General features: G+C 44.0%; 1 protein-coding gene across 1 annotated transcript in view; it reads left to right on the top strand.

The window, feature by feature from the left end:
* Positions 1 to 9,908, top strand: part of LOC146989328 (uncharacterized) — a 9,940-nt gene extending 32 nt beyond the window's left edge. Inside the window, exons 2-5 of the mRNA XM_085775485.1 lie at positions 6,139 to 6,305; positions 8,194 to 8,313; positions 8,454 to 8,478; positions 9,775 to 9,908. Of these exons, the coding sequence (XP_085631611.1) occupies positions 6,139 to 6,305; positions 8,194 to 8,313; positions 8,454 to 8,478; positions 9,775 to 9,884 (422 nt within the window). The 3' untranslated portion in view covers positions 9,885 to 9,908. The remainder of the gene's footprint in view (positions 1 to 6,138; positions 6,306 to 8,193; positions 8,314 to 8,453; positions 8,479 to 9,774) is intronic.
* The last annotated feature ends 883 nt before the right edge of the window (positions 9,909 to 10,791 follow it).

The raw sequence follows: 10,791 nt of genomic DNA on the forward strand, positions 1-10,791 counted from the left end.
AACTAGAGAATGGCACGTGCGCTTCTTTTTCTCCTTCTTACATCTTATTGGTCAACATGTGCAGCCTGTGTGTTTAGTGTTTATTCACTTGATCCAACTCGATCCTTTTTCAAAGGAGGTTAAATGGAAAGCAACTGGACTTGAGGATGAAGGTGAAACGTCTTCTAGACTAATAACTAAGTCCAGTTGCTTTCCATTTAACCTCCTTTGAGATACTATGACCTGGACAAATGAGAATATGCACCGGCTTAACTTGATCCCAGATGACTCTGTCTGTTCTGTAGCCTCGGCTATAGGTTATTATTCCATGTCATCCTGTTCTATTTATTCACTAACTTATTCCCTATAGGCTGTTGATTGTGTGTTAACTGTGTTTTTGTACTGCGCCATGTGGTATGCAAGCTGCTGAAACCAATAAGCCCTTGTCTATGTCTAATAGACTGTGAACGGACTCGGACCCCCCCCCCCCCCCCCCCCCCCCCCCCCCCCCCCCCCCCCCGCTCACAGCGCTGTGTGTGTGTGTGTGTGTGTGTGTTAGAGGCAGAGACAGAGACAGAGACAGACAGAGAGCTGGCTGCTCATAAGAGTCATTAAGGGAACTGCGGCAAACTTTTAAAACCAGGACCTCTAATCCATCCTCTCTTTATGTCGCACTCATCTAGAAATACAACATGGACCATGAACAGTAACTAGGCTACTAGTAATGTAAAGAAACAGTAATGAACAGTAGACTCAGACTTTACAGCTTTACAGCCCATAGTTGACCATGTTTTAGTCAGTCTGCTCTCTGAAACCACTGGAACTGAATCTACTGTTATAGGAGGTCGCTGGTTCTGGCTTTATAGATCCCACATGTGACGGAGAAAAGTGCGTAGGCTATACGCAAAAAAAAAAAAACAGGGGGGGGGGGGGGGGGGGTAAAGGGTGAATCTGCAATGAGACCGCACTCATCAGATACTTACAGCTACAGTTTCCTCATGGGACAGCTTCAAAGCTCATAAAACAAGTGTGTGTGCGTGTCCGTGAGGTTGTGTTTGTATGTGCGTGTATTTCTTTGTGTGTGTGTGTGTGTGTGTGTGTGTGTGTGTGTGTGTGTGTGTGTGTGTGTGTGTGCGTGTGTGTGTGTGTGTGTGTGTGTCGGCATCTCAGTGTGTACCTGCTTGCCTGTGTAATGAATAGTAGCAAGAGTGTGAAATAGGCTACTGTGTTGTGTTGTGTGTGTGTGTGTGTGTGTGTGTGTTTGTTTGTTTGGGTGTGTCTCATAAAGTTTTTATTAATGGTCAATCATCATCAGCTCTTTCTTAGAACAACACTATCATTACAAACACATTATAACACACACACACACACACACACACACACTGTAACTTCCCAACTTGGGATCAATAAAGTCTCTATCTATCTATCTATCTATCTATCTATCTATCTATCTATCTATCTATCGTTCTATCTATCTATCTATCTATCTATCTATCTATCTATCTATCTATCTATCTATCTATCTATCTATCTCCACCCAGTCTCTGTCCTTGTGGTGATTTAGTTTCTATCTATCTGCCACTCTGAGGTGTAGAACAGGTCGTCTCTCTAGCCGCTAAGGATTCTGGGACTTTCCTCTACTCTCAAGTCAGATAGGAGGAAGACACACACACACACACACACACACACACACACACACACACACACACACACACACACACACACACACACACCCAGAGCAGAGGGGGGAGGGGGGAGAGTCTCATGGAAACCACCTCCTCTCTCTAACTCTCTCTCTGGGTTTTACACAGCTGGAGGCTGCTGCTGCTCCGGGGTGTGTGTGTGTGTGTGTGTGTGTGTGTGTGTGTGTGTGTGTATTAGGGGAATTCTCATATTCAACCTTGGACCATGGACAGCTTTTTCTAATTGAAAAAAACCAAAAACTGTAGGGTATCCTAAATCATATGTCCTAAGTGTTTGGGTTGTTTTGGGTTTTTCTCCAAGTGCATTCTGAGCCGAAGGAAACACAATGAATCGCTGCATCATCATGACACCACTGAATCTGATGGCATCAAAATAAATATCAAAATACCAGGTGTTCGATAAGATTAGAGAGTGGAGTTTAACCTTCCATCTCTGGTGTTAAAGGCTCGGTTCTGACCGAGTCTTCAATCAGATGTAAAACACACTAAACACAGGTTTTTTCATCCTTCTCTTGGTTACGTTGTTCAGCTTCTTTATCCATGAAAATGTTGGTTTTAATAGTTGTGGTGTGGGCTTCTGGGCCTTTTTGTCAAGAGGAACAAATATTATATTTCATATGCAGATCAGTACATCACAATTATTGATTGTTTATTAGTTATTTATGACCAGAGGTTTTTTCTTTCTTTTTTTTATATGAAAATCAGTGTATTTTTCTCTTGGTGTCATTTTTAGTAACTCGTTCCCAAAGTCGCTTCCTGTTTTTTTTTTAAATGTGAAAGTGAGTGAGTCACTCTGACTTGTGTTTTTCACTGCGGTTAGTGAAGCTCTGACTGAGACGTCACGTCGAGGCCTCAGCGGCCTGTTGCTCTTCTGTTTCTAGAGAGGTGAAGAACTTCACAAATCAAACCACTGATTCAGTCTCAGCTCAGTCGGTTTGATTTTCACACCTGGACACGTGTGACTGACGACACATTACACACACACACACATTGTTGCAGCTGCAGGACTGTAGATGGTTGATGCTGTTTAGTCTCTCTGTCATAGTGATGGTTTTATTTGGCCTCAGATGAAGTTGTTGCGGTGGCGCACTGGGATGTCGTTGCATCACAGCTGTTTCCTCCCACAGACCAAGAGTGACTCCGCCCGGTAGGACTGATGGACTTCCCCTCTTTCCTCCGTCTCTAACCTTCCTCTGGCATCAACCACACAACTCCTTTTTACCTACCTACAAAAAACTAAGCTGAATGAAAGAATAAGGGAAAACAATCAGTGATATGAACATGCCAACAGATACCAAAGAGGAAACACATCATATCAAATAAGATACAACCACACAATCAAACACTGGTCATTTGTAATAATCACGGAGGACGTCTGTGATCTTAATCCCGTGCGAATGCACCATGTCAGTAATTTGTAAAGTAAAAATTTCCCCCGCAAATGACCGACTATATTTCACCAAAGACCGACGTCCCGTGGTAAAACTAGTCCCGTGCCAATCTGCATCTCAGTAATTGAGGGGCATTTTTTGTTCTTCCCCGGTTGAAACCATTCTGTACGGGTTGAAACATGGAGGCTGCGGTGGAGATTATGAGCGGCATTTTCGAAGGCGTTTTAGGTGCAAACACGGGCTGGTATCGGTGCTGGAGACCCATTCGAAAAAAGAGCAGGCTCCGTTCCATCAAAAGAGCGAAATTTCGGAGGATATTGACATGCAGCTTTTTAATACAAATGCCATGACGGCCCGTTACTGTTGCGAAGTCACGTTGCTGCTTTGACATTTTATTTACATTTGCTTTGCACATCAGCGGATGTTACGACGTGCAGCTTTGACGTCATATCGGAGCCAAGGGTGCACTCACACTAGGGCCAGTTGATCCGTACCGTGCTGAAGCCCGAATGCCCCCCCCCCCCCCCCCCGTCCCCCACTGGCCCGCACTCACACTACCTCCAACCCAAGCTGCTGAAGCACGGTTGCCTCCGACACAAACGTCATCACGTTGATATACCAACATGGCGGATGAGCTCTGACTGCTGAAAGAACGGCGCTTTGACCGGTTGTCATGGTTATCTTGAAGTTTAATCAAAGCAACGTTAACTAGTGATGTTTACGGCGCTACGTAATCGTTAAGTGACGGTTGTTTACATGCGGTTGCAGACACGTGGTGGAGAACGAACCTGCAGCGCATTACGTGGCGCATTCCTGGCCAAGCGTACCGTGCCCAAGCTCCACCTCTCCCAACCGTGCCGGGCCAGGGAAGTGGACCGCGCTCAGGCACGGGATACTTGCACTCACACCAGCAATAGAATCCAGACTTTAGGGGGCAAAAGTGCTTGGGCACGGTACGATTGCCTAGTGTGAGTGCACCCTCAATGTCAGTAAATTAGAGTAAAAATACAGACTTCACTTATCCCGTGTGAATGCACCGCAAGAAACACAGACGTGGGGGGGGGGTTTACAAATCACCAGACGTCCCCAGGTAAAACTAATCCCGTGCGAATAGGGCTTTTGTCTATAGCCTTTGCGTATAGAAGATGGAATGTGGTCTATGCCAAATGCTTGCAAGGTTTCCCTCATTCTTTCATTCAGCTTAGTTTTCCCTTATTCTTTTCCCTTATTTCCAGTTTTCCCTTATTCTTTCATTCAGCTTAGTTGAGGCCTGGGCTATGGGTATGTCCCTTTAATGGGCTGGCGACCACACCCACTCTGGGTTGTGGCAACCAGGTGGACACTTGTCATTGGATAAACACTTGTATAAAAGAACCGTTGTTCCTGTCCCACTCCATTTGACTCCCTGATGAAGGCTAGACGCCGAAACACGTCGGAGTTTTTAATTGTCATTTCGACCATGCCATAATTCAATAAAGGCATTTTAGAGTTAAGAGAGTGCCTTGGAATTTTTATTTTGTCTTCCTACATCCTCGACCCCTTTCCAAAGAGCACCTCTATTTTAAACAACGAGTCCACGAAGCGCTTCTTTTTTTGAACATTTTTTGAAAAAACTCGAGGCCTTGTCCAAATGAAAACGGAGCTTCATCCAAAAGGATCTTTTTCTTATTATTATCGTAAACGTGTCATCATTTCAACAAATATCTGCGTTCAGGTGGATCCCCTGAAATACAGTTGAGTTGTTGTGAAAGTGTTGGAGGTGTCGTTCCTTGACAGCATCAAGTTGTGTTTTGAATGTGGATGTGAAAGCGTGTGGGCAAGTAGAGAAATCACACAGATGGAAATTTTAACACTTGTAATGACAGTTAATGGTGTCATATCATCATATCATAATCATAAAAGCTGCAATAAAGATGTGACACTGTAAATGTCAGTGGGAGCAACTGAGGGAGAAAAACAACGACTTAATTCCCATAAAGAGTTTAGGGTGGAGTAAATCAACGGCCCTTAGTGAGATCATATTTACCTGTAAATGAGCCTTTGATTTGCTCTGGCTGCTCGCCAGATGCTTATCAAGCGCTTAGTGCCACTCCCAAGGGCTTGATTCAACACACACACACAGTGTGTATCATTATTATCTGTCACTTAGGGCGCCCTAGTTTATTTGATCAGGATTAAAGAGCGAGGGCTTAACCTGGACAGATCGACATTTACAACTTCAGGCAATTCATAGTCACCAGTTCCTCTAATGATCACAACTTTATCAGTTTCTGGGAGACACAATAAATGAGGGATTTGATCCGCAACGCAAAAATGTGACAGACACGACAATTATAAACCAAAATTTTGCTTTTCATCGGGTGGTTCTTGGGGGGTCATCCCTATGTTCCCCACTTTTCCCCAGAAGAATCCAGGGAACATGCAGTTTTTGCAGCCATACCTGGAAGTGGAGTTGTGACTTTGACCCTTTTTTCAAAAAGAGGGGAACATAGGAACCACTCCCCTTCTTGGCCTCCACGTCGTGTCTTAACATCGTATATAATACAACACACACCTACTGGCTACTCCAAACCTGCTGTGCTGCTGTCGTCTTGTTACCAGCTCTACTATCTCTGACACAGCAGCTCCTTATCTGATCGATATCTGATCAATATCTGATCAATATCTGATCAGTGGAGCTGTTCACTGATGCTTCGCCGCACACTGTCCTTTGTTTCGTTGTCTTTGTAAAGTTTGTGTCCCTATTGTTGTCATGGTTTTGTGTAAAGCTGTGACGTACATGCAACATGATTGGTTGATGTGTTTATTCGCTGGGCAACAGCTCAGAAAAACCAACCTCACTTTTCGCTGCGTAACTGTCGTCATCTGTGTGAAAGAACTCATGATGAAAACTAGAGTTTGAAAAAATATTGATTTGGGATTTACTCACACAGAAAATGCATCCTCGCCAAATGTGGTGACTCGAGGCCTGCCCTTGAAATTTGAAGAAGTTCGTTCCCTTTTCCTTCTCCAAACTCCATCTGTATTGAAGTGTGTGTGTCTTGTCTTTGTGTGTTTGTGTGCAGGTGTTGTGTTGTGTGTGCTGCAGCCGTCTGCAGCTGCTGCTCTACCTGCGACTCCTCCCATCATCCTCTGCAGCGTCACAGCAGAAGCTGGAGACACGTTCCGGTACCAGCTGTCCCGGCCGCTCCACGCTCCGCCCGGATGTGTCCAAAGATGGGAGGACCAGAACGTAAGTGGGACACGCTGAGCTGAGACTCAGAGATCTGACTCCCCCTTAGCAAAAAGAAGTTTATTGAAAGAATAGTTCATCCAAAATTCAAATTTCCCTCATGATCTCCTCCCCCTCATGTGGACTAAGGGCTGGGAGAAGTTTCAGAGTCCTCCGTGGCTTCTCTGAGTTACAGGGGGTCTCGGCGTAGCAGTGCATGTCCATATAATGGTTGCAAATGGATACCAACTGTCTTCGTAACAAAAAGACACACCAAAAAACATCCAAATACCTCCATGCTGCTCGTATGTAATGTCCCTCTGGTATTGAAGCCCCGACTTGAGAAATTGTTCCGAAAAAAATTCAATAAGTCTATATTTTAAGCTTCTTTTGTAGCGGAAGCTCCCAGTGTCTCAGTTCACTGCTCTTCCTGTGTCCGGCGGAACAATTTCTCATGTCGGGGCTTCAATAAATGACATCTGGTTTGTTACCAACGGACGTTTTGTCCTCACAGTCCTCACTGCGTTACCACGGTGACTTTTCACAGACGCCACCTCCACCTGAGCCGACAGCTCCGGTGTCTCGGTGAGTTTCCGTGGTTTCCTACCGTCACGCTGCCACGGAACGTAAAAACATGGAGACACCACATGGCAGCCAGCAAAGCTGCACATGCAGGGCGAGTGGGGGGGATCTATATGGTTTATATCGTTGCCTTTTCGATGTTAATATCTTGAATGTTCATATGTAGATATAGATATGTAACGATACATCGTTCAGCCCTAGTTGTTGTTGTTGTTGTTGTTGTTGTTGAGGGGGGAAGGATGGGGCAGCATGTGGTGGCGTTCAGAGTTCTGATGGTTTGGGGGAAGAAACTGTTGCACAGACGGGCGGTTCTTGCCTGGATGCACTGGAGTCTCCGGCCGGATGGCAGCAGTTTAGAGAGGAGAGGATTAGACTGTCTTTTATGGCTGAGTGAGTTTAAAGGATCATTACCGTTTTTTACAATCTACGATCATTTCCTCCTCCAGATAACTTTGGTGTCATTCCAAGTGGTTGTGATGAAATGAGCTCCAGCCGAGAGGCGCGTATATCCGTATAATGGAGTCTACAGGGTCTAAATAACACATTATCTGCAGAGAAACTCCTTCATTTCACCAATATTTAGTTGTGATAGGCTAGTGCTATTCCCCTCTGAGTCCGGGGTTAGCTGTTATCAACATCCGGGGTCTGTAGGTTGACCTACTGACCTCTGACCTGGATGATGTCATCTCTGAGCGCCGCGCAGCTCATTCTGATAATAATCATTCTGCTTCGGCATTCGGGTCCATTTTTATCTCAACCAGCCGGAGCTTTAGTGAGTCCAGGTTGAGGAGAGGAAGCCTGTGGAAGCTGAACTTCATCCAGCTGCTCATTTTGTTCTGACAAGTCAGAAACACGCAGAAATAAACCGTAGCATTAGCGGTAGCAACAAGCTCAGAGATGACCAAAGTTATCTGGGGGAGGAAATGATCGGATTTTATGATAGAAATAAGGTCCAGATTGTAAAAAACGGTAATTATCCTTTAACTTCCTTACTGGCACCATTTACATCCAGATTGTTGCTCTGTTGCCTTGTATGATCGTATGTATGTCTTGTATGACAGTTATATAGTGTTTAAAAAGAAGTTTAGAATCACTTTCTGTCTGTTTCCAACAGATATATGTGAAATGTATTTTTAGTTTTTATTTTCCTTTCTTTTTTATGATCATTTAGCGTTTTCTACATCCATATGAGCCCAGCACAGGATGAGTTCTCTGAAAGCCCAGGTTGTTGTTGCATCACAAGGAGACCAGGAGAGAGACGTAGGCTACAGAAGGAAAGGAAACAGACTCTGGTGGTTGAACCGTCTGTCGTGTGTTTATTCTACAGAGAACAGCGATTGTTTACAACAAAGACTTCGATAAGAACCTGGTCCAGACTGTGACCGACCGGTCCATCGTCACCAGGGTCTGCAGAGACTACCTGCACTACACCGAGGACTGTTCAGGGGTAAAGATCACATCACACTCCAACAATTACACAAAACATCTTTGGTTTTAAAACAAACAGACTTTTATAAAAATGAAGCTTTGCAAAAGTTTAATTTCAGCTCTGACTCATTGTTTCCTCTGTGTCTCTTCGTCCTGCAGAAATGGAAGGAATCTCACTGCAGAGGTGAGACGTCACATCCTGCAAGTTGTTGTTGGACGGTGGGCGGGGCTTTGGGTGAATGCTCTGTTGTGACATCACAAAGTCACAGGAAGTTCTAATGGCTCATATCAATCTAATTTAATCACATTATGGGACCTTTAAGTGAAGTGGAAAAACTTTTTTGTGATGGTTCAAGATTTCATTGTAGCTGGGGCGGTGTTTAGCTCAGTTGGTAGAGCACCCGCCCCATATGTTGAGGCTATAGTCCTCCCTGCAGGCGGCCCCGGTTCGAATCCCGCGTCGGACGGCCCTATCCTGCGTGTCATTCCCCCCTGTTTCCTGTCACACTCTCAACTGTCCTATCTAATAAAGGCATAAAAAGCCAAATAATATACTTTAAAAAGATTTCATTGTAGCTACGTGTATCAACATTTTAAATTGTAAATATTTGACACCAACCATAAAACCACAGAGTATTTACATCATTATGTTTCATATTCAGTGCTGTAGTATAGAGTACAAATAGAGCACTCATGCTCATTCTGTGGTAACTGGAGAATCAGCTCCACTCACTTCCTCACCACAACTGGAAACAGATGGAAACTTTTACTTTTTCTTTTGAGGGACTTTTGAATTTTAAAGGGATAGTAGCATTTTTTAAAGTGGGGTTGTATGATCTCCAAATAGCCCCTAAGTACTTTAATTGCAGTAGAAGACTCTCTGCACTCCTCCCGTTAGCAACGCCAGCCCATAATAGCCCTGCCCAGAGATTTACAACATACAGTGTTGTGAACAGACCCAAAGAAACGGCCTATTTTCACGGCCTAAAAGAGGTTTTACCTGAAAAAAAATACACAGTTCCATTGTTCGCTATAATATAATTTTTTCCAGCCCTTCAAAGTGCAGGAAAAACACAGTTTTTATTTGGACCTAACCAACTCACGTATCCCTCCGCCCAGGGTTAGCGCCCGCCGATCAGCAGTTGGTTAGGTCCAAATAAAAACAGTGTTTTTCCTGCACTTTGAAGGGCTGGAAAAAATTATATTATAGCTAACAATGGAACTGTGTATTTTATATTATAACGAGAGGAGTGCAGAGAGTCTTCTACTGCAATTAAAGTACTTAGGGGCTATTTGGAGATCATACAACCACACTTTAAAAAAAATGCTACTATCCCTTTAAGGGAAGTTTAATAGTCTGATGGGCCGAACTCATGTCCACAAACTAAAACCTCACTTTAAATCACCTGAAATAAATCTATGATATGATTGACAGACGACGTTCCAACGTACTTATTTGTTTCTGATTCCTGTTTTCCAGTTGACTGCAAGAGTCTCTCAGAGCAGCTGGTTTCTCCACAGCCGACGGGTGAGTCACCAGATGAAGGAAAGTCTTCATTAATCACTAGTGTCTGTGGTTTTAACCACTGACACATGAATTAATGAGATAATGTATTAACCACATCATTATCACAACAGCAGCTAAACCACAGGATTTGTATAATCTGACTCTCAACTCATTGAGACAACTCTCTTTGAGAAGTGAACGGCCTGATAAGAAGATGAAGAAAATGATATGAAAGACGCTGTAGCTTAGATAAACACACAGTGCAGTATTCATTGTGTGCAATAACTGACACAACAAGCACGTACCACATACCACACACTTCAGTAGTGTACTTTATATACCGCACTATTCAAACATGTGGTACAGTACGTACTCAGACCAGCAGCTGAGTCTATCTGACACTACTACAACTCATTTAGTTCATCATGTTTCATTTCATTAAGTCAGATCATCATGTTATTCCTGTTCACTCTCTAACATCTGAACAGTACGTATATTACGATTGGTTTTCAGCCGTCAGGTTTAAGAAGTTTAGTCAGTTTTACACCAAAATTGGCAACGTAGGCTACACACCTTTAGAAAATCACACGTGACACCTGACGCACGCTGATATTTACACCAGAATCCGACACACATGTGATGAATGAGGGCTAATACGTAGATATGTTAATAAAAAGGCTTTGTCAGTGTTTAAGACCTGTTCCTTTTCTTCCAGCTGCTCCGGCTGAGCCTTGGTGTCGGGACCGGATGACGTGTGGCTTAGGGATTGGATTCGGGATCTTTGGTGCAGTCGTTGTTCTGGGTCTGAGCATCTGGTGGATTTACTCCGTATGGAGGAAACGTATGGATGGAATTATTTGAGATGCGGTTGACAGCGGTTGTGGCGCTCAGACAGTCGGGTGCTGCACGTTCCCCCTGACTTTTACCCGTCGACATATTTGGATTGGATGAATTTGAAGAGAGGTGCTAAAGGTGCTGGTTGGCTCCAGT

The sequence above is a fragment of the Trachurus japonicus genome, chromosome 4 (assembly GCF_045865225.1).
Source record: "Trachurus japonicus isolate A0001 chromosome 4, Traja_1.0".
In the NCBI taxonomy this organism is placed as follows: Eukaryota; Metazoa; Chordata; class Actinopteri; order Carangiformes; family Carangidae; genus Trachurus; species Trachurus japonicus.